The sequence below is a fragment of the Thyridium curvatum genome, assembly GCF_004353045.1.
Source record: "Thyridium curvatum strain D216 chromosome Unknown NODE_33_length_396248_cov_80.180210, whole genome shotgun sequence".
NCBI lineage: Eukaryota > Fungi > Ascomycota > Sordariomycetes > Thyridiales > Thyridiaceae > Thyridium > Thyridium curvatum.
In genome coordinates this window covers 229,748-254,931 of record NW_022156788.1, presented here as the reverse complement: position 1 = coordinate 254,931, position 25,184 = coordinate 229,748, and the positions used below count along the sequence as shown (strand labels likewise).

At 52.4% G+C, this 25,184-nt stretch overlaps 9 protein-coding genes across 9 annotated transcripts; 4 read left to right on the top strand and 5 right to left on the bottom strand.

Annotated features, from left to right (window-relative positions):
- Positions 1-281: 281 nt before the first annotated feature.
- On the bottom strand, positions 282-2,335 carry E0L32_006046 (uncharacterized protein; the record flags this gene model as incomplete). Its single annotated transcript, XM_031140636.1, has 9 exons — positions 282-467; positions 530-758; positions 818-944; positions 1,017-1,165; positions 1,218-1,473; positions 1,545-1,709; positions 1,757-1,837; positions 1,890-2,238; positions 2,300-2,335. The coding sequence occupies 9 exons, from the start codon at positions 2,333-2,335 to the stop codon at positions 282-284; spliced, it is 1,578 nt and encodes a 525-aa protein (XP_030995286.1).
- A 630-nt stretch (positions 2,336-2,965) lies between these two features.
- On the top strand, positions 2,966-4,054 carry E0L32_006045 (uncharacterized protein; the record flags this gene model as incomplete). Its single annotated transcript, XM_031140634.1, has 3 exons — positions 2,966-3,126; positions 3,184-3,361; positions 3,467-4,054. The coding sequence occupies 3 exons, from the start codon at positions 2,966-2,968 to the stop codon at positions 4,052-4,054; spliced, it is 927 nt and encodes a 308-aa protein (XP_030995285.1).
- Positions 4,055-4,251: 197 nt separating this feature from the next.
- E0L32_006044 (uncharacterized protein) lies at positions 4,252-5,103 on the bottom strand (the record flags this gene model as incomplete). The annotated part of the gene is made up of 1 exon (XM_031140633.1): positions 4,252-5,103. One exon carries the CDS (start codon positions 5,101-5,103, stop codon positions 4,252-4,254), a length of 852 nt encoding a protein of 283 aa, XP_030995284.1.
- Positions 5,104-6,119: 1,016 nt separating this feature from the next.
- On the bottom strand, positions 6,120-7,848 carry E0L32_006043 (uncharacterized protein; the record flags this gene model as incomplete). The annotated part of the gene is made up of 2 exons (XM_031140632.1): positions 6,120-6,653; positions 6,736-7,848. The coding sequence occupies 2 exons, from the start codon at positions 7,846-7,848 to the stop codon at positions 6,120-6,122; spliced, it is 1,647 nt and encodes a 548-aa protein (XP_030995283.1).
- Positions 7,849-8,404: 556 nt separating this feature from the next.
- On the top strand, positions 8,405-9,363 carry E0L32_006042 (uncharacterized protein; the record flags this gene model as incomplete). The annotated part of the gene is made up of 2 exons (XM_031140631.1): positions 8,405-8,840; positions 8,927-9,363. 2 exons carry the CDS (start codon positions 8,405-8,407, stop codon positions 9,361-9,363), a joined length of 873 nt encoding a protein of 290 aa, XP_030995282.1.
- Positions 9,364-9,678: 315 nt separating this feature from the next.
- Positions 9,679-18,544, bottom strand: E0L32_006041 (uncharacterized protein; the record flags this gene model as incomplete). Its single annotated transcript, XM_031140630.1, has 6 exons — positions 9,679-16,866; positions 16,932-17,260; positions 17,353-17,490; positions 17,544-17,724; positions 17,786-18,262; positions 18,344-18,544. 6 exons carry the CDS (start codon positions 18,542-18,544, stop codon positions 9,679-9,681), a joined length of 8,514 nt encoding a protein of 2,837 aa, XP_030995281.1.
- Positions 18,545-19,273: 729 nt separating this feature from the next.
- Positions 19,274-20,400, top strand: E0L32_006040 (uncharacterized protein; the record flags this gene model as incomplete). Its single annotated transcript, XM_031140629.1, has 2 exons — positions 19,274-19,812; positions 19,872-20,400. 2 exons carry the CDS (start codon positions 19,274-19,276, stop codon positions 20,398-20,400), a joined length of 1,068 nt encoding a protein of 355 aa, XP_030995280.1.
- Positions 20,401-20,560: 160 nt separating this feature from the next.
- E0L32_006039 (uncharacterized protein) lies at positions 20,561-21,499 on the bottom strand (the record flags this gene model as incomplete). Its single annotated transcript, XM_031140628.1, has 1 exon — positions 20,561-21,499. The coding sequence occupies one exon, from the start codon at positions 21,497-21,499 to the stop codon at positions 20,561-20,563; it is 939 nt and encodes a 312-aa protein (XP_030995279.1).
- Positions 21,500-23,789: 2,290 nt separating this feature from the next.
- On the top strand, positions 23,790-24,829 carry E0L32_006038 (uncharacterized protein; the record flags this gene model as incomplete). The annotated part of the gene is made up of 2 exons (XM_031140627.1): positions 23,790-24,125; positions 24,197-24,829. 2 exons carry the CDS (start codon positions 23,790-23,792, stop codon positions 24,827-24,829), a joined length of 969 nt encoding a protein of 322 aa, XP_030995278.1.
- Between the last annotated feature and the right edge of the window lie 355 nt (positions 24,830-25,184).

Below are 25,184 nucleotides of genomic sequence, written 5' to 3'. Positions count from 1 at the left end.
ACCAAACTGTTGGTACAGAGCAGACAGATAAGGAACTAAAGATCTTCTCCCACTTGAATTCAAAGCCTTGCAATTCTACATTGTGATAAAGCGTGCCTGAAACGCAGACCCCTAGGTCTGTTCTGTAGACACGCTTGCTATCCTCTCCAGTCCGGACGCATCTCCAACCACTTGGCTCTCAACACCTTCGTCCCTCAAGATTCACCATTTCTTTGCCGTATTGAGCTACAAACTACTGTCGTAAGGTCGAGTCTGTGCCGGCGAAAGTCCCCGCTCGAGCCTTAGACGACACTGCCGTTCTTTTCGGTGCTCCCGTCGGTTGCCTGGTCCTTTTCGCCAATATCAGGAGTACCCGCCAGGATTCGCGCGTCCAAGGCACTCCGCTCCTGAGCATCGAGATGGGTGATTTGGACAGCGACCGTGTCATTGAAGACGCCGTTGATCTCTTCCAGAGAAAGACCTTTGGTCTAGACGGGAATCATGTCAGTACAGTCAAGTGCGAAAGGATGAATAGAATCAGGATATTTACCTCGGGGCAGAAGAGCGCCAGCAGAAGCACATTGATGGAAGGCAGAATGATGAAAAGTAGATAGTACTTCCAGCCAATCGTGGCAAATCCGGTCGTCGCCGACTCGAGGAAGGGAAGAGTCGAGAGGAAGAAGATGGCCAGAGACCAGCCCATGCCCTTGGAGCGAATATGAGTAGGGAAGATCTCGGAGCAGTAGACATAGATCGTGGTGTCGACGAATCCTCCATAGCTACGTCGATAGCATCAGCACGCCTTCTTTTTATGAAGTCTGGGCGAGGGAGTGTTTACAATGTAATGAAGCCAAAGAGCATAGCCACACCAGCGGCCAGAGCTGCCTTGTTTGTCGAGGATCCGTAATTCTTGACGATGGCAGCCTCGATGATCACAAAAACCACACAACCGCTGATTCCAATCACTGAAGTATATCCATGTATTAGTATGTCATGCATGTAAGTTGTTCGTGACTTGGGAAAAGATGCGCACTCACATAGACTACGAATGCGCCCAAGCCGGTCAAGAAAGAGGGCGTTCGCAAAATTGCCCACGCAAGCCCAGGTGATCCAACCCGCGGAAAGAAGTAGAGAGTCGCTGTTGCTGAAGCCTAGACCCGCTACGAGGCCAACAATATTGCCTAATCTATCGTGTCAGAGCGCAAATAGTCCCCAAGAGTGTCCGGGTAGCGAGAGACCGACTGTAGATGACAATAGCCCCGTTCGCCTGAGATGCCCACATGACGAGGGTTCCGATAAGCATCCTTTTCCGGAAATGAGGCTTGCGGAAGAGGTCAAGCCAGGTGACATGTCCATACGAAGCTTCGTCCACCGAGTATTGAGAGGTAATCTGGAAAAACTCTTCACGCGCGAAGGTGTGGGCGGCATCCTTGCTGGTCGAGTGCAGTCTTTCGAGAATCTGCCACGCCTCGTCGTTTCGACCTTTGCTGACCACTGGAGAGAGATGTATATTAGTCCCTTGTTCGTATATTTCGGCCCAGTAGCTTTTGTAGCCATTCACTCACGCCAACGCGGGGATTCGGGGAGCCACTTGATGAAGCAGCACATGAGCAAGGGCCACAGGATTTGCAGCGACAGCGGGAAACGCCAATTGAACTGGTGGTTGGCAGAGTAGAAACTACCCACACCAACCCAGGCGGCGAGTACGTAGCCCACCAGGAAGAATGCACCTAGTAAAGTTAGAGAAGACCCGTCTCGGGAACCTAGGCTCACGAACCATGCTGGCCAACCAAAAGCCCCCGAACCCCAGGAGGAGCGATCTCAGCAATATAGATCGGCACCAAGGTCACAAACATAGCTACATGAGTTTTAGTCGACGTGCCACTCATGGATTATCACGGACCGTATACCTGAAGAGAAGCCAGTGACCATGCGGGCCACGATGAACATCGCAACGTGTACCGAGCCAGTCTGAAGTGCACCGCCGATGATGTTGATGAAAGCAGCAAGCATCAAGGACTGTTTACGGCCGTATGCATCACAGACCCAGCCGACGAATAGGGCACCGAAGATTGCACCAGCCGAGAAAAGACCAAAGATGGTGCCAATCATCTGGTTGCTGTAGGCATAGAGTGATGCATCCGTGGGATCAGCTGTTAAGCCCATGCTGGCGTACCAGGTCGGCTGGCCCACTGTCGTAGAGATGATACTGAAGTTATAGCCATAGGTGATGCTTCCAAGGCATAGAGATAGAACAATCTAGTCCATGATAAGTAGGCTGTTTCCTTCCATCATCTGATATGAGAGAACAAGGTCTTACAGCAACATTTTGCCAGGAAAACTTTGAGGAAGACATGTTTTCGCACGAGAATTTCAAGTCCTGGTCGTTTGTATCTTAGAACATGAGCACCTCGGTTTGCTGTCTTCTGGGAAAATCTACGGGCTATTTATGCTTCAGCTTAGTTACATGCTACAGATCAAAAAGCGTCTGGACGGCATTGCCCTCGTGAGTATCATGAGCCACTACCCCTCTAAGTCATCCATAGAGAGCAAATGGATGACTGCCCGCAGCCGTATCTAATCGGGATACCTGTTACCCGAGATCTTCAATGAGATCTTCAATCAGGATACCAGGTACCCGGCCTTTGGATCCGGATATCAAGTACCCGGGCTCTCAATCTGTGGGGAGACGTGTCTACCCCGCCCAAATAAGCGTTGTTCTTTCCCCACAAACCCCAGACTTCAGATGGCCAGGTATCTGGATAATTAATACCCTGATACCAATCTGAAGAGGACTTATCAGGATAGTAACTATCCGGGGAACAGGCCTCATCAACGCCAAGGAAGGACGATTAACAGCATCTATATAATTCGAGATGCTGGCCTCATGTTTGAGGTTCAATGCTCGCACTGGAGATCCCGCAATACACCAACTCGTCTTCACCAATCTCTTCATCTTGTTCACTTTCCCAATCACGAAACAAAAATGTCCGGCCAAAAGGTCCGTATCGCTGCGATCCAGGCTGAGCCTGAGTGGAACAACCTCCAGGCCGGTGTTGATAAAGCTATTGCCTTGATCGAGGAAGCCGGAAAGAATGGAGCTAATGTGCTCGGCTTCCCCGAAGTCTTCATTCCGGGCTACCCATGGTGAGTCTCTATGTTGATCGTCTCATTACTCACACAACTATACTGACTGAGAGGAAGGAGCATTTGGGCGAATTCGCCTTGCGACAATGCAAAGTTCATGGACGAGTACTTCCGCAACTCCCTTGCCAAGGACTCTGAAGAGATGGACCGCATCCGCTCTGCCGTCCGCGAAGCTGGCATATTTGTTGTCCTCGGCTACAGCGAACGATGCAATGGCACACTGTATATTGCACAAGTAGGATAAGCCACTCTCTCCGCCTCCTGTCTTCCTTTGAGATAACTCACCTGCCCATAATCCTTCATCGACCCCACCGGCACCATCATCCACCACCGCCGCAAGATCAAGCCTACCCACGTCGAGCGCGCCTACTGGGGCGACGGCCAGGCCGAGTCCCTCAAGACAGTCGTCGAGACGCCCTTTGGCAAGGTCGGAGGTCTCAACTGCTGGGAGCACTCGCAGACCCTGCTGAGGTACTACGAGTACGCCCAGGACGTCGACATCCACGTCGCGAGCTGGCCCCTGATCTGGGACATGCCCGACGACGGCATGCCGTGGCTCTACCACATCACGCCGACCATGTCGCAGCGCATCTCCCAGGTCATGGCCATGGAGGGCGCCTGCTTCGTCATGGTCTGCACGCAGATACTGACGGAGAAGAACAGGGAGAAGAACCGCCTGCAGGGCTTCGGGTACGCGCGGACGCCCAGCGGCGGCTTCACCATGATATATGGGCCTGACGCTACGGAGCTCTGCAAGCCTCTGGACCCTGGCGAGGAGGGCATTCTCTACGCTGATGTTGACCTCCACGCCAAGGCCTTGGCGAAGCAGAACCTTGATATCGTCGGCCACTACTCCCGCCCTGATCTTCTGAGCCTGAGGGTTACTAAGGAGGTGGGCACACCGATTCACTTCTTGGAGAAGAAGTAAACCAGATAGCCCCCAACAGTCACAGCCTCTCGTAGTCTGCTCGTTCTATCCTATTCTAGAGCAAGTGTCAAAATATTCACTCGAGCAGGAAAACCTAGATAGCAACAAAAGTCGCAACATCCACACCGTTCATTTCAGAAGTGACAATTCGCTCCGTATTCTCTTCTGATGTAGTGAAATGACAATGCTGCAGTGAGTTAAGTTGCCATGCTCCCTCCAGAGAGAATATTCTGGGTCCACTCCCGAATAGCTTGCATCGCCTTACGATAGAGACCAGGTCCGACACTGATGCGAGCGACCCCCAGTTCTCCAAGCTCGGCCGAGCCCAGCGCACCAGCCTGCTCGTCGAGCTTGACTGCAACACGTCCGTCCAGTTCCTGGACCAGATGTTCGACCTCTGATCTTGTGAGTCCACGGCCGCGGCCACCCCAGAAGAAGACCGTTGTGGCACCCGCTTCTAGATATGCCCGGCCACGCGTCACAGCTTCGTGAAGTGCGGTCGGGTCGGATGGTCCCCAGGCCGGCCTCAGGCAAAAGACATCGCACCGAGCATTGAGAACAAAGTCCGGGCAGCCACTCCTTGTCGCTGCCTCAAGAGCCGACTTGAGTCGAGCTACCTGGACGTCAAGCCGGTACAAAGAGCCCTCCAGGCCTTGGTCGAACCCAGCCGAAGGGATGCTATCCTCAATGTTGGCGCCCACTGCGCCTAGCTTTACCGCAGATGCGACCGCTTCTTCAATCCGATCTCCGTAGCCATCTTGCAAGTCAACCGAGAAGGGCAGGCCAGCAGCCCGGACGAAAGGAGCCAGACGGGCAATCGCGGCCATGTTGTCCTTAAAGGTCAGGTCCTCGTCACGCAGTCCCATCGAGTCAGCAATGGCCCACGACGCGGTCGCGATGGCCTTGACTGGTTTGTCATTGTCATCTCCGGCGTTAAGGGATGCGACGGCGTTCAAGCTCGAGAGGTCCCAAATGTTGGGTATCACCAGCGGCTTCGAGGGCTGATGCAATAGCTTGAATTTGGCAGCGAATTTGTTTGTATTCTCCATGACCTCGTTGGGTATTTGAGGTGTCTGTGATATGTAACTACCAGGTTGACCAATTCAGGAAGTGAGACATATGAGATGGTATCACATTGACAGCAATGAGCATCAAGGAAAGGGCGCGATTATTACCCCACTCTACGAATCACGATTCCATCAGCGCCAATACTACGCCGCTTTTAGGTTCCATGACAACTCAGGATAGGTTTTCACTAGTGTAAAGGCATTGATGCTTGCGACCAATATCATCAATGTACATTAATTGGCATCAGCCCTACTGAACATCTAAGGAGCATTTCTTCCTCAAGCTTGGCCGTTCGAGCCACATTCTCGCTTCTCGTTAGGCAGCTATTGAGGGGATCCAAGCGACTGAGTCTCGATAAGATGAAAGGCGCAACGGAATAAGCTTGCTTCTTACCTAAAGAGAGAGTAGTGCGGTTGAGGGATCAGATAGCCGACTGTATGCTCATCCCATCCATTACTCCGTCTATCGTCGTCGCTGGGATCACCAATCGCCGTCTCGAGACCGTCGTTGGGAAATAAGGTCAGTTATGAGAAAGGCTAATACACAGGATGGTTAGCTCTAAGGTTGATAGAGATAACAGGAACAAGCTCAGATACCGTTCCTCCGTTTCATCCTGAAGTTGGACCATGTCATCAATCATCACCCTATACTTTGTTTTTATAAGGAAGTCAAGTCATGAAAAGTACAGAATGATATCGAAGGGGCAGGTAGAACATGGCTTGTACAAAGGCGGGACAGACCAATTGAGATTCCACTCTAGCGACATGTTGATGTACGTAGAGCACCTACTCCCGAGGTTAATGTGGCCCCAAGCCTTCTCCTCTTTGGTATCCTGCCCATACCAGGCAGTTTTGTAAGCGTGCCTCATCATGCTCACCATAAAAACCAGATGCATCCTTTTGAAGCTTCGTTTTGAGAAGAAGACCACATGTACCGGTGACAAACAGCACTTGACTACTTCCCCGTCCTCATAAATACAGTAGTCCATCCAGGTTGCCTACCAATCCATCAGCCTGGCCTCATCTGTGTACACATCTTCATAGTGTCTGAATATATCCTCTCGGCTCAGGCCCTCCCTCAGCTTGACCATTATATCTAGTTCCTTCACTTTCAGCGTCAGATCAGAAATAAACCCAGTGTCAAGACTGAGGTCAACCCCTCGCCCTGGGTCTCGAGGGTGTACTTCAAAAGCCCACAGGAACTTTGCCATGCCGATCAAGAAGCTCTTCTTAGCTGATTCCATGCCCAGACATACCCTTCTGCCAGCCCCGAAAGTGTAGTTCATCCGCCGGCCCTGCTTCTCCAGGCGTGCGGGTTCGTGCTCATCGTCCACCCTCATTCCGAATGGGTGACGTAGAAAGCGCTCCGGAATAAACTCATCTGGACTCTCGTAGTCAGCTTCATCGTGGTGTATGTTCCATACGTTGGGGATGATCGAGGATCCCTTGGGGATGCGGTGGCCGTTGATTGTATCGTCCCGGGATGGTGCGTGGGGAATGCCCATCGGGGCCACAGGACGCCAGCGGAGAATCTACATCGTTTGTGAGGTTAGCAGACGCTACCGTAAACGGTTATTCCGTCCTTGGGGTCTGGGGCAATGGGGATTTATTTACTTCGTTGAAACAAGCTTCCAAAAAGCGAAGATCTGGCAGATTCGCTACTCGTGGTGGCGCAACGCCGAGCAAGTCGAGGATCTCAGTGCGGACCTTTCGCTGCGCGTCTTGATAGTGGGCAAAAACTGAAAGAGCAGTCGAAAACAAGACCAAAGAGGAGTCTGATCCGCCTATGAGCATTGTCACAGCAATTAAGCTCAGCTCCCTCGACGTGTAAAAGGGTTCCTTCTGACCAGCCTGGTCTCTAAGTATCTTGGCCAGCAAGCTTTCAAACCCGCTTGACCCGGCGTCCAAGGAAGCACGCTGCGCTCTCCCCGCCTGCAGAACAGCATTTCCAGGGACGAGTAGGGAATCTCTGACTTCCTGAGCTTTGTACTTCCACGGTGCGAGAAACCCGGGTAGACAGCGCAGAAGGGGAAAAACGTCGGTCGCGCCCGGCGTGACGAGAGAGAACCAGGTTTCCATGACGTGTCTAAAGTTCTCAAAGACACCTAGGTCATCCGGTCGCCTCCCGCATAGCTCGAGGCACGGCACGCTGAGCATGCCCATGGTCAAGACGTCCATGAGCTTGTGACCCGTGGCCGGGCCCGACTCCAGGACCTTGACCAACAGCCTCGCTGCCTCGGCCTCATAGACAGGCGCCAGCTTCTTGATTGATGCCGAGCTCAACATGAGTGCGACATCCTTGCGCCAGCGATTTAGCCACGCATCGTTATTCTGAAACACGGCGACCTTGAAGTCGTACCGCACGATCCATTCGGCGTTGATGTACATGTAAGGCCTGTCGCTAAAGACAGACCCGCGCTTATCGAACAGCTCGTGAACGAGCCGCGCGCTGTTAAGGACGATGACGTTGTTCATAGCCGATTTCCATCCTAGGGGAGTATCCTTACCCACCTTCCTGGCCCATTCGGTGAACGTACGAAATGGGAACTTCCTGTCAATCTGCAGGAGGTTGCCCAGGCCGGGTAACCCTCTCGGGCCAGGAGGGAAGCCTTTTGGGCGGAGGGCACCGAGGATGAAGAGTATTGTCTGCGTAATGACCAGGAATAACAGAGCGTAGACAGTACCATGAAGGACACTGCTGTTTGGCAAGGAAGACACAGAAAGCATTCTCGCAGATTATTGACCAGGACACTTTCGCGCGCAGAAATCTGAGTAGGCTCAATAATGGGCACCGTGTATCCTACGTGTTCTTCCGGTAACGCCAAAAGAGGAGACCGTCTCGGTCTTATCATTTATGCGCTGGGGATGGCTTCAAGTCCCCTTCGAGATAGATAGTAACCCTTCGGCATGCTTTGAAATCCTTTTCTCTCCTGATTGGAACCAATTATTCCGGAATGGCAGAGGCGATCAGCAAGGTGCTCCAGGGCGGTGGCCATGGCGCTGCTTCGGCTCCGTTTCCATCTCTTGCGAGCTGGTCCGGAAATGCTAAGAGTCTACCAGTATGAGAACACTCTTAACACCGGTCTTACTGTCTTGTCTTACCGACACGGTAAAATCGGAGTTTCGGAAGACTTGGGATCGGATGGCGGAGTCCGAGTCGGCATTAAGCGCAAAGTAATTAAATTGCGATCCTGCATGATTATCGCATGCATTATCAGACCTGCCAGCCCTTCCCCCGCTTCTCACTTCTCCAGTGTTACAATTTGACAAGCGACGATCCACAATGGCAAAGAAATCTGTTCTGATCACAGGTTGTAGTGAGGGTAGTCTCGGCTATGCCATGGCCCGGACTTTCAGCGAGCATGGGTTTCACGTCTTTGCAACTGTTCGCAGCCTCGCTAAGGCCGGTGCCTTGGTCAATGACGATGGTATTGAGGTGCTCATCCTCGACATCACTTCTAAAGATTCCATCGATGACTGCGCACGGGTTGTGGAGGAGAAAACCGGTGGTTTGCTAAACGTGTTGGTAAACAACGCCGCCTACAGCCAATGGTTCCCGCTCCTCGATGTCGATCTGGACGAGGCCAGACGAGCGTTCGACACCAATTTCTGGAGCATGCTTGCCATGTCCCAGATCTTTGCGCCCATGCTTATTCGCGCCAAGGGCACTATCTGCAACCATGGGTCAATAGCTGGTTGCTTTCCGATGCTGTGGGACGGTAAGTTGGTTCCTGTGTAAGAGAAGTGACCTTTGGGGACCTTTGGGAAGAGGCTTGCGCTAATCTATTCTTGGTGTGGCATATAGGCATCTATGGGAGCTCCAAGGCAGCAGTCAGGCACATGTCTGAAGTCCTTCGATATGAATTAGAGCCCCTGGGTGTCCGTGTCATCTGCATCCTCATTGGCATCGTGGATACACCCATGTGGGACAAGCAAGACCAGCTCAACCTCCCGCCGGACTCCTTGTACAAGCCTGTACAGACTATGATTGATCATGTAAGAGCCGCGGGCGAGGGAATCAAGCCGACAGGGCGAAATACCGCCACGCCAGAGGCTACTGCCAAGGCTATCATTCGTCATATACTGGCTGGCGAGAGCGGGGTCTTTTGGGAAGGTGGAATGGCCAGGAGACTGAAATATCTTATTGCCTGGTCACCGGTTGGGGTGGTCTTCAAGTTGATGAATAAAGGAAGAGGATCAAATTCTTTGCGTAAGGCTCTGGGTACAAGCCTTGCACAATAGCGGATGAGCCCGCCCCAAGCAGATAAGAGGTTCGACTCTGAGTTTAATGGACAAACAGGCTGCATTTGATTTGTCCCTTGGTGTTATGAAATATTGCAGCGATCTCTCTTCAAAAAAGTGAGACTTAAATTCATTTGATCTCACTTAGTCGACATTCGTATTTGTGATCAGTTGATTATGCAGACGCTCTATAATTAAATAGATCCATTGAAACATTTGAAGAGCTCAAGTGCAAGGAAAGCATAGGTAAGTGCAATACTTTAGCCAAAGAAAAAGCAGAAAGTTCCGAATATTGCTGGAGCTGGGCTCCTTTCTTCATGACTTTCCAGGGAGGAGACTCGGAGCTCGTACAACATAACCCGTGTCAAGGAAGGAACTCTCAACTCCTCTGCTCATGCCCATCTCTGTTGCCTTCCGCAACCATTTATTCAGCGGCCACACTTCAACATCACTCCCGAGCTTCTCACGGTACATTTCTTCCAGATCGGCCATACCGTACTTGCCCCCGCTGCAGTAGTTGTGAATCGCAAAAGGCCGCTCGATTTGCTCAAGAACAGTGGAAGCGAAGGCTGGCGTGAGCTCATCAATGTCCATGATGTCAAGTTGTCCTTGCCAACGTTCCGGATCAAGCAGCGGCACGGCCCGCATTCTCGTGCAGTAGCGGTCTAGAGCCACGAGATAGTGCTCCTCCGGGGCTTCGGTACCCATTATGTTGACGAAGCGGTGTACTGTCGCTGGTACATCGCCCGACCCTCGTTCCAGTAGCATTTCGGCCATCCATTTGCAGGTCGCATAGCCAAAACCGGTCCTCAGCTGAGACTCGGCGTCTGGCGGAGGAGAGAAGACTGAGACTGAAGTCTCGGCAAGCTCTGCACTATCTTTCTGCAGCAAGGCGACTGCCGACGACGAGATGTAGTGGACCGGAATGCGCCTAGGGGTTGCCATGGCGAGTAAGAATTGGGTTGAGCCTAGGTTGGCATCGCGTAGGGCATCGTAAGACTTTAGCAGATTAACATCTGCCCCCAGGTGAATGATAATATCTGCTGTCTGGGAAAAGCGGGCGAAGTCATCCATGGAAAGCCCGAGGAGCGCCTTGCCGAGGTCGCCCTGGTACTGATATACTTTGGCGTTCTGCACCTTGACCGGCCGTGAACGGATGGCAAGACAATGGACCTCTTCAACACGAGGATCCGCGATGAGACAGCGCAAGAGATTTGTGCCTATGAAGCCGGTGGCACCCGTGAGAACGATACGAAGCCCACCGCTTTGACGAGGTGTGACCCGAGAGTCGATGTCTTGAGGGACGAGGCCCTGCACTTCATCCTGGAGTCTAGCCAGTTCCCTTTCCCAGTCCATATGTGTTTCACCATTTGAACTGAGCCCGTTTGTCTTGGTCTCCATCTCCGGCTCTTTCCGTAATTTTCTCCAGTCGACGAGGACATCCTCGCAAAGACGCGACAGGGAATAGCTGGTGGAGAGAATTTTGAGGACTGACACATCGACGCCGATTTGATCGAGGAACCATTCTCGGATCCGCACAGCAACGAGAGAATCGATACCCAGATTTGCCACTGGCATACTTCTATCCATATGCTCAGGGTCGATGTCCAATACTTTCCCCAATGTCTCGCAGAAAGACTGTTCCAACACGGCTAAACACTCCGATGGCTCCTTGGCTTCGGCCAACCGAGTTTCCACGTTTGTGCTCTTACTCTCGTGTGTCTTCGCCCCCGTCTGTTGAGAGTTTGAGTTGTCTTGCTCTGCAAAATAACAGGCTAGACGCAGGTCGCGACGCCGGGGCACCTCAAATGTCGTCTCAAGACCTGTGATAAGCTCGGGAGGCTGACCCGAGTCTGGCCGACCACAGACAATAGCCTCGGCCAGCATCTCGTGCAGCTCCGTTTCCGACTCTCTGACGGCACGGGCGAATCCAGTCTCTTGTAGAGTAGAGACCTGATCTGCATTGGCCCGGAAAACATAGCCGAAGCCTGACATGACAGCCAGGACGACCACCGAGCCCGCAAGCCCACGGCGACGCCTCTGGCGGATAAGGCTGGTCATGGAGAGGTTGGCAGCGTTGTAAGCAGACTGGCCAATGTTTCCCACCACGGTCATGGTGGATGAAAGGGCAATGAAGAACTCCAAGTCAGGATACTCCATCTCTCCAAATATCTCGTCGAGATGCTGTGTTCCGCGCAATTTTGGCGCTAGAACCGCCGAAAAGTCGGCCAGAGACATGTTGACAAACATGCGATCACGGAGGACCATGGCACCGTTGATAACACCACCAACAGGCGGCATGGTGGCTTGGACGTCGGCGCAGGCAGCTCGTAGCACCTCGCGGTTCGTGATGTCTACCGCCATAACCCGGACATGGGCCCCTCGCTGGGCCATGTATTCGATCACTCCTGGTGGCACCTTCGGAGTTCGACTCACCAGAACCACATTCTGCGCTCCGTTCTCCACCATCCACTTGCATACGGATATTCCCATGTCGCCTCCCATACCGAAAAGGATATATGTTTTATCGGCCGAGAGCAGCCCTTGATGTTGGAGTGGACGCGCCAGGGCAGTGATGGCTTTGGGGCCCGTCCAGCTAACCACTGCTGTAGGAAGTACCGTGGATGTCGCTTCTGTGGACGGAACGCTGTCGATGGGGAAGATTTGAGCATCTGCCGTGCTAATAAGCTGCTCTTTCTGGAAGCACTGCTTGAAATGCTGAACTTGGTCCTCACGATTCAACTCTAAAAGAGACGGAACCTTGAGTTTCTTGATTGCTGTGGTCCGGGACAGTATCCGCACTATCGATTCATTCAAGTCATCATTGATCGGGTGCTTGAAAGTGATGAATGTTCGAAGTCCCTTCGGAATCAGGCTTTGGAGGGTGGGATTGCTCGCATATGGATGGATGAACGTGCGTCCAGAAGTATCGTCATCTTCAGATGTTGTCTGTAACACCGCAAGCCTCTGCTCTTGTGCGACAAGATCGATGCTCTGGGCTAGATCATTGGGGGCTCCATGAATCCAGAGAGGAGCTGCTGAATCGCGTAAGATGTGCATTGCTAGAGCTCGTCCCAATAGATAACTCAGCTGTGAGGCGTCTGTCTCATCTGCATCGATATCCCCGGTGGCGGCCCAGCTATGGACGACATCGGCCTGGAAGACGTCTACCAGCGACTTGTTGTCATCGGCCAGAGCAAGGACCTTGTCCTTTGATCTCACATCCCGGCCCATACAAAGATATGTGGCCACGTTTCCGTCATCAGTCAAGGGATGAAACGAGGATGCCGTGACGCAGACGCGAATTTTGGCGACTTCTATCTTGCCGAGTGGGACGGAATCGATCTCGATAGCTCCATGCTTGGACAAGGCCACAGCGGTACCAGAGGTCCCGACTTCTGCCACTTGACTAACTTGGCGGTTTCTTGCCGCCGTCCGACGGTTGACTGATTCTAGTGAAAGGACTCTGGGGAAGTAAAGGGCACCGTTTTGCAGCGCTAGCTCGGGCTCGTGCGTCCACTGTACATTGTCCCATCTGGACTGGCCGATGCAAGAGAGACGAAGGAAGAGTGTTGCAAGCAGGGACGGATCGACGGAGTTCGGGTCATCAACATCTAGAAATTGCAGCCGCAGATCACTCCGCTCGACAAGTGCCGTCCGCCCTAGGCCCACTGTGATGGCGGCCTCGGGTTTCTTGCCGGATGTTGAACCGTGCGTCACCCACAGCACGATATCGGCGTTCTGGATGACACCTTGCAGGCTCTTGAACCTCGCCTCGCTCATGTCGGCGAAGATTGGGCTGGATAGGTCACAGAGGCAGAGGACGGCAGTCGTGGTAGAGATTCGAATGCCCTCGAGGTTTGGGTGTATCGCAATCGGCGAGGAGATAGTAGCTCTAAGGAGATCGCGGGTTTTGCATGCTAGGTCCGAGTTGCCGTCACCCACAATCAGGACTTCACCGATGTTGGGCAGTTGCGATGACGCGACCTTCAGAGGTTCCTGGAGGATGCGAACGTTATCATCTGTCGCTCGAGACATGATCACGCTGCAGAATGAAGGCGTCGAGACCGTCTCCACCCCTGAGAATCCGGTGGACTTTAGGAGTGAGTCCCATCGATCGACGCCGACTGTGGGAGCCCAGACACGGCCGTCTTCGATGCCGAGGAACCACCCCGGAAGTATCGACATGTAGAGCTGCATGGGCAGATTGTCACTGGTGATTTCTACAAGGAGCAAGTACCCTCCAGGCCGGAGCAACTGCCGACAGTGCTGGAGCGTCTCCTCGAGCTTGTGGGTTGCGTGCAGCACATTGGACGCAACAACCATGTCGTAAGCACCGTTAACAAAGCCCTGAGCAGCTGGATCATTCTCGATATTCAGCGTTTTGAATGTAGCCTTGGTGCTGTCCTTGAAGAGATCGCGTGCCTTTTCGAAGAAACCGACCGAGATATCCGTGTATGTGTAGGAAGCATAATGGTCACCGATGGTATGGAGAATGCTCCGCGTCGCTCCGCCAGTTCCGGCTCCAACCTCGAGTATACGCATACGCGGATACCGGCAAGCAATCTGCTTTGCCAGTGCACCAATGTCACGATTCACAGCCTCGACTCCGAGGCCTTCCACGTAGAGCCGCTCGACCATGCCATCCCGCATGAGAATTTGGAGGGGAGGAATGGTGCCGCGGACTATGTCGGGAAGTTTTTGCCCCACGGCATGAAGCAGCTGCATATCAATGTTTCCAACAGCCAGGTATTTACTTCCCATCTCGTACAGGATGTCCATGGTGTCATTCTCCCACCCACATCCGGGGCGAATATCCGGATGGTTGCCTGATTCAATCTGTGGGAAGAGATGGTCGAGGATCCATGTCATCATATGATGCTGATATTTGCCTAGTTGATCCAGTTCTAGGCGATTGACCTCTCTGCGAAGCTGACGGTAGTAGCAATAGGCTGTTCGCATCAGGATCTCGCCCAGGGACGTGTCTTCTTCCGACAGCTTGGCCCGATCGCCTGGTTCAATTCCGGAGGCGGCGTCTCGAATCCAAGTTTCCGTGGCATAGAGCCAGCGATCCTTGTGCTGACCGACAGCTGTCAGACGAACTCCTCGCATTTGAACTTCGGTGTGGGAGTCTCTAGGATCGAATAGGTCCACATTTCCGATCAAAGAAGTTGCATCACCCCAGGTCACGAGGCAGTCGGCATGAAAATATGGTGACTGAGACTCGGAAGGCTGCATGCTTATCCTTACACAGTCAATGTGTGTAGGCAAGTATGTTGTGTAGAGACGACCGTCTCCAGGGAACGAGAATCCGGCGAAGAGGCCTTGGAAGGCGGTATCGACGCGTGAAGGATGCATGCATGCTCTCAGTTTCGAGTTATCCGGCGGTACCGCAACCGTGACCTCGGCCTGGTCCAGTCGTCGAACTATTTTGCTAGCCTGGAAGTGTCCAGAGTAATTGAAGCCAATCTCGGAGAGACCCGAGTAGAATTGCTCCATGTCCAGAGCATCCATCGGAAGAAGAGGAGCAACACGGGCGGGCAATGTATGCTCCCGGGCGTCTCCAAGAAATAGACGAGCCCTGGCCCTGAAATGAGAACTAACTCCTGCTTTAGAGTTGTCAAATTGGCCCTGTGCGTCAACCGAGCTGCTGTAACAGGCTATTTGCAACTCTAGGTATCCCTTTGTTCGGCCAATCACTCCAGCTGTGAAGAGAACCTCAACACCTGTAGAGTCCTCTTCCAGTCGCAGTGCGCGAACAAAATCTATGTCGTGGAGCTCAATCAGCTGTATCGTATGTTGGTCATCAGCCAACCGGACGGCTGCCTCATAAGCCATGGACAGGAAAGCAGACGCAGGAACCAAAACCTCGCCTTGGATACGATGGCCACGTAGCCAAGCGAGTTCGTTGACTTTCAAGACTTGCCGCCAATGAACCTCGCGTGTATCGCCTTCGCCGTGATTGATTGCATGACCCAAGAGCTCATGTCGAGGATCAACCCGAGTGCGCAAGACCCTTGATGCTCTCGGCTCCTTCCACAGGATGTTATCATGATCCCATGAGTAAGTTGGTAGCCCCTTCAAGACAACAGGTCTCTTTGGCAAGTCGCTAAAGTAAGCTTTGTTCAAGTCCTCAAATCTGACGATGGGGCACGCCGACGGAAACAATTTCCACACAAGACCTAAGGCATCTGCAAAAGTCTCCACTGCGCTCTTTCCGCGGTTTAAAACTCCGGTGTACGGAAGGGAAGTCCCAGCCAGGGCATCGATGGTTTCAGATGCAGGACCCTTTAGAGCCGGGTGTGGCCCAACTTCAAAAGCAATATCGAAGCAGTGCTCTTCACTCACAGCACGGTGAATAGCCTGGTTGAAGAAGACCGGCTTTGTCATGTTGTCAACCCAATACTGGTCCGTCAGAAGGACATGGTCATCCTCAAACGATCGAGCAACGCCATCGAAGCCCCAGACGCTGGAGTACCATTGACATCGTCTAGGGCCTTTTTGGACTTTGACTCCACAACGACGCATCGCCTCAAGATAAGGGATCGCGCATGGTACCATGTGGTTAGAATGATAGGCCGTGTCGACAGCTAAGACACGAGCAAAGGTACTTCCTTGCAGTCGCAGCTGGGCCTCCTCGACAATTTCAGCGTCACCTGCGAGTGTGCAGCTCGTCGCTGAGTTGCTGGCTGCGACTGCAAGTCTCCCCTTAAACTCGCTGCAGAATATTGTTGCCTCTTCTAACGACATGCCGACGGCCATCATCTTGCCCCGTTGTCCGTTAGAGCTCTTTGCCAGGCTAGAGTACACGCCTCGGTAATACGCGATGCGAATGGCATCCTTAGAATCGAGATACCCTGCGGCATACGCAGCGCCGATCTCGCCCGATGAATGCCCCACAACAGCTGCGAATTCAATCCCAGCAGCGTGGAGAACATTGACCAGAGAGACTTGCAGAGCAGTGCAGAGTGGCTGTGAAATGGCGGCCGTACCCAGACGAGATGTGTCTTTCGGTGCAAGGAGCTCCTCAACGAGAGACCAGCCAGGCCGGTCTGCTTTCGGCAAAGAGTCGAGACTGGACTGCATTTGGTCTAGAGAGTGGCGGAAGATGTCGGATGCTTCGTAAAGGCCCTTACCCATGGTAGCCCACTGCGCACCCTGTCCCGTGAAAACACCGAGAATGCGAGGTGGAAGGCTGTCCGGAAGCATAGGAATACGTGAACTGGTGCTCAATTCCTCAGCGCTGCGCTCAAGCTTATCAATAAGCTGTGTTACTGTCGTGGCCGAAAAGGCTGCGCGGAATGGGAAGCTTCCTCTACGGAACAGCGTCAAGGCCAGCGCACTCAGATCGGTCTCGGGATGCTGTCGTAGATACTCTGCTAGCACCAATGCCGTCTTTGACAAAGACTGGCCGGAGCCAGCGGACAGCACGAAGAGACCACCGCCGATAGATTTCGAGGAGGTGTAATGTTTACTTCCGGGACCATCCCAGCTCTCAATAATCTAGATGTCTGTCAGTTCCAATGGCTTTGGTTTTGGACGAATGAATAAATGAGTCAAGAACGTACCGCATGGGAATTGGTGCCCCCAAAGCCAAAGCTGTTGACGCTGACACGGCGAGGTGCTCCTTCGGGCAAATCAGGCCAGGGCAGCGTAGTTGTCGGCACGCGGAGATGGCCATAAAACGGTTGGATCTTTGGGTTGAGTTCTTCAAAATGAAGGTTTGCAGGGATCTTACCGTGCTGAACCGCCAAAGATGCTTTGATGACACCAGCGAGACCAGCACTGCCCTCGGTATGACCGACAATGGTCTTGATCGAGCCAACGAGAAGCTCATCGTTTCCCTGTCTTTTATTGCCTGGGAAAAAGACACTTTGAATGGCCTCCGCCTCAAGAGCTAGTCATATTGGTACCGTGTCAGTATTTCTCATCGCCAAATTCTGAATGGAACTGGATAAAAATCTGCATTGGTCTGAAAGTGACACTTACGGTCTCCTGTGGGAGTTCCAGTTCCATGGCACTCGAAGAACTGGGGCCGGTCACATTTGCGAGAGACATCTAATCCACATTTTGCATAGGTGGATCTGATTAAAGATGCTTGGGCTGTTGCACTCGGCATGGTGATACCTAAACTCAAGTTAGAATACCCGATATGAGAACAAGGTGACCTTCCCACAAACCTGGTGTCCGGCCATCCTGATTGACCCCAGTTTCTCGCACAATGCATTCGATGTGATCGTTATCAGCAATAGCTTGGCTCAGGGTCTTCAGCACCACAACAGAGAAGCCATCTCCACGGGTGTATCCGTCCGCACGTATATCCCACATGCACGATCGACCATTCGGGGACAGCATATTGAGCTGACACGGTATAATCAGTCTGGGCTGGCATCTAAGATTTGGTCTTGTAGGGACCACTTACACTTGTGGCAGCTATGAATGGGTATGGGTCGAGGATAAGATTGGTCCCTGCAGCGACAGCCATGGTTGAATCCCCATTACGGAGCGTTTGAACCGCCTGATCGAGTGCCACAAGGCTTGATGAGCAGCCTGTATCCACTGCCACTGAGGGCCCATTCCAGTCATAGAAGTACGATACTCGATTTGCCAAAATCGACCGGGCAGTACCGGTGATATCGTACTGTGGCAGGGTATCAAGGCCCCGAGAAGAGATGAATTGCATGTCGACGAGCATGACTCCCACAAATACCGCAGTTGGAGAACCCCGGAGCTGCTGTATCGAGTATCCGGCCGATTCGAGGCCTTCATATACCGTCTCAAGCAGCATCCTCTGTTGTGGATCGAGCGACTCGGCTTCTTTGGGATTCATGGCAAAGAAGTCTCGATCAAAGACCCTGGGGTCGTGGTCGATTAGGTATGCATGTTGAACATTTGAACTCTGACATCGCCAATTTAGCATGCGGCCTCCAAACAATTTGAATAATTGCTTGTCTGAACGGCGTGTAGGGAAGTTTCTTACCCCGTGATGTTGGCTATCGGGATGGTAAAACGCTTTGATATTAAAGCGACTGGATGGAACCTCTTGTACGAGATCTTTCGGTTCTAAGAGCAAGTCCCAGAGCCGGGAGGGAGACGAGGCACCGCCCGGGAGGCGACAGCTGCTACCTATGATTGCGATCGGCTCCCGGCCATAGGGTCCTTCAAAGCCTTGACTACCCATTCCGATAGTTTTATTGAGTGAGACTGGAAGAGGATCACAATAAGGGTAATCACTAGAAGCTCGTGCAAGTAGTCGTGAGTGAAATTGCTGTGCGCTACATACGCACTGGCTACAGAGAGTGAGGGATCATGTCAAGGCGGAATGCAAGGCACTCTTATTCTAACAATCTTGTGTTGCAATCCAGGTAAGTGAGGAGGTGTATAGCTACATCCTCCCGCTCGTAGAGGATAATGCATGCCCATGCACTTAGTAACTCGCCCAGAAGACCTCGGACAATTCTTTCGGTCTTGTCGCTCGATGCTCAAGCCCGTGCCATTAATGTTGTTGTCATATTTCCTATCCTCTCCAGACTCTGTTTTTCCGGCTGATAACTTCAACCTTCCATTCCCTACTTCTTGCCTCCGCTACTAGGTCTGATAAATCGGACATTCTGCATCGGTATTCTCGGTCTCGGAAGTTGATCGCCAGGTGCCGGAAATTGCCGGGTTCCGCGTCGGGTTGGGTATACATCCGATGACCAATCTCTGGACAGTGAAGGCGACTTTGCGCTGAGTAGTCAAACGGATTCGATGTTTGGTTAGATCAGTAGTAGCCTGACAAGGAGTTTCCATACCTCGGCTGCTCAAGTCTGTCCTCATTACAATTCCATATCAACGTGCGGAATCACCCGACCCTGAGCCGTCAAGTCTGACTCTGTGTTCAAACAAACCACAGCACCAACCAGTTACCATGCAACTTACGATGAAAGCCCTTGTCGGTAGCAAAGAAGGCGACTATCGCCTTGCTGACAATATCAATATCCCCGCGCCAGGTCCAGGCACTGTTTTGTGCCGTGTCCACGCAGTTGCTCTCAACCCGTACGATGTTATGATACTGGACCACTTCAACACTCCAGGAGCAATAGGTGGATGCGACTTTGCGGGTACTGTGATCCAGATCGGCGAAGGCGTCACGCGATTCAACGTCGGTGATCGTATTCTCGGGTTCACCACTGGTCTCAACCATGCAGAAAAGACAGCGGGCGCCTTTGCCGAATTCGCTTTGGCAAGAGAGAACGCGTCTTGTCGATTGCCGGGCGCTTTGGCTTTCACAGAGGCATGTTCGATGGGAGTTGCTGTTGCTGCCGCTGGGTTGGCCATCTTCCAGGCCCCGGGCCTACGGCTATCCATGCCGCAAGCAGAGGGTACTCAAGGGCGAGAGAAGGCCACTATCCTGGTGTCAGGAGGGGCGACGGCTACTGGTACGATGGCTATACAGCTGCTCAAGATGTATGGGCACTTTCACCTCGGGAGAATGAGGCTTAAAGCTAATATCTCATGGGTTTCAGTGCTGGTTACACGCCAATTGTGACGTGCTCGCCCGGCAATAACGCCCTCTGCGAGTCGTATGGTGCCTCGGCATGTTTCGACTACCACTCTCCCACGTGTGGCGCAGACATCCGGGCTCACACGAATAACAACCTGGCTCACGTTCTAGACTGCATTGCTGACGACGAAACCATGAACATGTGTTACAAGGCCATTGGCTCATCCGGCGGCATATACACTGCTCTGAGGCCGGTCGTAACAACTGTCAAGTATACACGAAGGGATATCCGCGCGGACTGGGTGATGGTCGAGACGGTCCTTGGGGTGTCCGCACAGCACGGAAGCATTGGTAGACCTAGCTCAAAGGAGCATCAGATATTTGGGTCACGTCTCTTCGCGGTCATTGAGCAGCTGTTGCAAGATGGGAGAATCAAGCACCACCCCGTTGACGTCAAAGATGGAGGGTTGGCGAACATCCCGACAGAACTGGAGCGTCTGCGCGCTGGCGACGTCCGAGCTAGAAAGATTGTAATGCCGTTGATCGCGTAGGAAGAACGTGGTCCAGCGATTAAAAGATCTACCCTGTCTTTTAGCTTCAATAACTGAGGTAAAGTGAAGTGCATTAAAACACTGCTTGCATCCTGTGGAACCTCCCGTGTATTGATAACACCCTCGCTATTGATGGCCTCTCGCACCTCTTCTCTACACATTAGATAACATCAGATCCTTCCATCCGCTTCAATAATAACTGAATCAGGTCCTTGAGCTTGACGTGCTCCTCTGGCAGCGTCTCGACAATGGCTTGTGCAAGCACGATGACGCACTGAGATCCTTCACTGTCCCAGGAGTCTCCTCCCATGTAGCCTGACACAATACTATCCGCACTGGACCCTTGATTCTCTCCTGTAAGACTCATAGTGTTGCTGAAAAGGCTCCGGTCCATCCGCCCTATAAGGTGTATGAGTAGCTGCAGAACCATGACGAACTGAGCAGATGATGGCCCTTCGCCGTGTAAGCCTCGTTGTTGGGATTTGCTGCTAGAGCTTATAGAGTCTAGACAACGTTCGACAGAATTGCAAATTGCCCTGAACAAGCCCAACAGGTGCTGATGAACTGCGAGGGAAAGAAACACCAGCCCGGAAGTCATAGATGAACGGCCATCGGTCACAACATGGCCGTGGTCTTCGTGAGACTTCGGTACTGAGATGTGAGCAATTGTATTGATGATGCGTATAAGTTCTGTAGTGGCCTCGAAAGCGTCATTGACAACAGGTGAGTTGACAGTTAGAGGAGCACCGCCCGGAAGTATCAAGGAGCGCATGGAGAGCACGGTTCGGGAGTTTAGGGCGGTTAGCTCGGCATTCAAGGCCCCAACGGGATCTTTGTCGTCAGGACTAGGCGAGGATCCGTGCATAGCGCTCAGTTTGTGATTTTCGGTGCCAAGCTGACTGACGGGCGGTGCTTCAAGGGAGAGCGGAGAGAAGAGATGCTGGTCCCATGGGTCGGTGCCATCAAAGCTGCTCGGTACTAACTCCGGAGCGCTGTCTAGGCCGGGAAATATTCCCGTGAGGTCTCCCAGATCAGGCCCCAAAACGCTGCTTCGAGTGAAGAGCTCGGTCAGGCCTTGCCCGACAGGCAGAGTCGGCATACTCAGATCCGTACGAGTAGTTTTGCGGTCCGACAGTCGCCTAGACCTGTGTCTCACTAAGCGCAACCGCCGGGTCAGCGTTGGGACTTTCCACTGGTAAAAATGAACCAACATCAGAGCAGGGATACATGGATGGGATACGTACGGCTGTACACACAAGCCACACCAGCTTTAGTGCATCGATCACATGGGGGCAGGTGCTGCCCAGACGGGGCATCATTGTCTACCGCTTGCGGCTCTTCTCGCAGGCATCGGACCTTTTGTTGCCGGCAGCGGTCACAAGATTGTCGGTAGGACATCCTGGTATCTGAAGGGGCCTTCGAGGGGCTCTTTAGTTCAATGTCGCAGGGCTTTGTCAGATAAATAGCTATTTCTAGGAATTGGTACCATCCCATCACGTCAGCACTGAGCCGGTACGTCGCAGACGAGCAAGAAGACGCTGAGCCTTGGTAAGCTTGCCAGTCATCTACCGGATGCAAGTGCCCTGCCCCCCGTGGACTTGTGATGTAAACACGTGTGTCGACCGTATCAAACTCGCACGGCCGAATGCCAGCGTAACTCGAGACGGGAGCAACCCCCTGGTCACACACAGTAAAACTACAAGCACTATCTAGGATGGATCTTCCGTACTGGGGCTTGAATACTCTATTGTGTAATTAGGACTGATCGCCGCAAATGGGTACATTCTTTTCTGTCAGGGATTATACGCATGTCTAGCGAATCACTGTGTTCGTCGGTCTTGTATGTGAGGGCCTGCTCCAGTGGGAGGAGCTCAAGCGGGGACATAGTATTAGAGGTTCGTGATCCCCCGCATCGATCGATTGACGTTTTTACTGCATTCTTGCCGCGAGAGGCTTGGGCACATGCATATGCACGTCAGCACGGCACAATGGTAGAAGATAGGCAAGTCGTTCTTCTTGGCGCTCATGTTACACCTTTTTGTCGATTTCATCTTATCCCTGCTGATCAGGGCGGTTCCCTGTCCATAACGTTTCTACTTAAGCAACACTCCGTTGGCGCCCCTACAGTTACACATAGCTTCGACTTTGTCTAATGGAATCAGATTGGTTCCTGTTCCTCTTGAAATGGCCTCTAATTCTTGCTTAACAAATAATCTCTTACGGTTTGCACTTCACGCGTAATCATGTTCGGAACCAGTGTTCAAAGGTACAGTGTGCAAACAAGATACCCCACCTCTTCGGACTTCATGTATCTACGAAAACAATTGCAAATACGTTAAAAGCGAGTAGACGAATGAGAATAGACCGCATCCATTTACTTCAATCAGGCGGAGTTACGTGTGGCAACGGCGGAAGTTGTGGCGACGACGGCGGAGGAATCCGGAATCACTCTTCGGCCTGAGAAAACTTAATCGGAGATAAGAGGGACACAAAGCAAAAGCAGATGTCTGATCAGCGGTAGAAACGTTTACGCGGTCGTAAATGCACTACGGTGGCTCAGGTGTTCGCTTCTCTTCCGAATCTGTGCTCCATATACGCATATCTGCATGGGTGCTCGACGATTGGGCTCAAGGGCTCGGAGCAGCTGCTACGACTCCATCGCTTTGCCATGGCGACCAAATCCCGGATTGATTTCCGGCCTCCGTCATCGTCGACATGGCCAGGTCAGACCGCCGAGCCTGCAGCCAGACCTTCAGAAGCGCGTCCTTCTTTTACCCCCCTGCTTTATCCTGCATTGTCGCATGTCATGTCTTTCGGAGGGTCTGGGGGCTGGGCATGCGGATATTACCTAAAACGGTAGTCCGTGCCGATAGGGTGTACTTGCATCGTCTCACTCACCAGGGGGTTATGTGGAGCGAGCGTGTGATGATGTGCCGAAAATCCTGTCGGTCCGGCCCGTAGGTTAGCTCTCGTAGATACTTTGTTTCAACACCGTGATCTACAGGGCATGATGATGCCCCAGTTTACAAAAAGGTCCATCTGGGCTCGGACACTCAGGATCTCGGTGATGATACATGCAGGCCATTTCCGAAATGAATATCCAAACTCCGTGTCATGGCTATGCGGCACTTTCCGAGTCCAACCAGACACCGGAGTCTGTTCGACGGTGACCGGCTGTTAGATCGGAGGACGGGTCATCTGCGACATTCACAATACATTGAGTCTGTCTTTTATTCCATACTATAGCCAATACTAAGGGGAGAAAAGTATAAATGATTCGAATTGATACACCGCACAGGGGAATCTAGTCCATATCTTGGTAAACTCGATGCAATATCGTATAAGATTAACAGAAGATTCTACTCCCGATTTGTCGTACCCCCCAAGCTATGGAGCGTCGTGACATCAAATTCCCCACTCTGGACGGGCTTACCCTGCGCGGATGGCTGTACCCGGGAGTAAAGGGTGGCCCGGCCGTGATCCTCCACAACGGTGTAAGTGTACTCGTTGCCCCGGCCTCTTCCGTCATCTCAGTCCTATTGACACTGCCCGTCAAGTTTAACTACCCCAAAGAGCTCATTCTCAACCCTGTAGCAGCATGGTTTCAACACCATGGCCTGACAGTCCTCGTCTATGATCCCCGCACTGTTGGCGAAAGTGATGGCGAGCCCCGAAGCGACCTCGACCAGCGCAAGCTCATTGAAGACATGCATGACGCTGTCACTGTTCGTACCGACCCTCTCTTTCACCCATAGCGTCCTGATAGATCCTCCTGCTAACTCGATCCTCACGGTAGTTCTTGAAGACTTTTGAGTGGATTGACTCCAAGCGCATTGCTCTCTGGGGTTTCTTCTGGAGCGGAACTCAAGTTCTCGAGGCAGCGGCCGTGGACAAACGTGTGGCTGCCGTCGTCTCCATTGGACCTGTGCTGGACTGGACCCTCGATCCCACACTGGGGCCTCCCATGATGGCGCTGGCAATGAAGGACCGTGAAGCTCGAGTTCGGGGAGAGCCACCTATTTACATACCCTTCTATAAGGAAGAAGGCGAGCACTTCATGATTTTCAAGGCTTTCACAGACCTCAGCCTCGAGCAGCGGACCATGGTGGCCGGTATGGTCGAAGGTGCCAAGGGGCAGGCTCCAAGATTTGCAGACAACGTTACCGTGCAGACTCTCTATCGGATCGCCAATTGGTCTCCTTTCTCACGCTTCACCGCCTTAGGGACGACACCTGTCATGCTGGTGATACCTGAGATTGACGAGCTCTCTGCACCCGTGTTGCAGCACAAAACCTTCGAGACTTTCTCAGACCCCAAGGTCTTGGAGGTTGCGAAAGGGAAAGGGCATTTCAACTACTGGCATGATGCTAATCTGGATCAACTGCTGGATGGGCAATTGAAATTCTTGAAAAGATATCTGAGTTTCTAAGGTTTATAGAAGAACAGAGTGTTTCGATTGCATTGCGTCGAGGTTGCAAGTATATCCACACGAACAATTTATGACGCCCGGCGGAACTTACCCGAAAGGGCAACTATAAATAATACATGTACATTTCGAAAGCCATATCTTGATCTCCTTCAGCCCATACGTCTTCCACTTCTTGCTTCTGTCTCTCCAAATACCTGATCGTTGCGGATTCCCATGGTTCGGTCTTATTACTGGCTACCTGGCTTGGAGGCCATTCTCCAAGTGTTCAGTGTTCTATCCTCGGCGGCTAAAACGGCGCCTGCTATTGTTCAGTATTCTAACGTGAACAGATGGAATTATGTACAAATAAGACCCT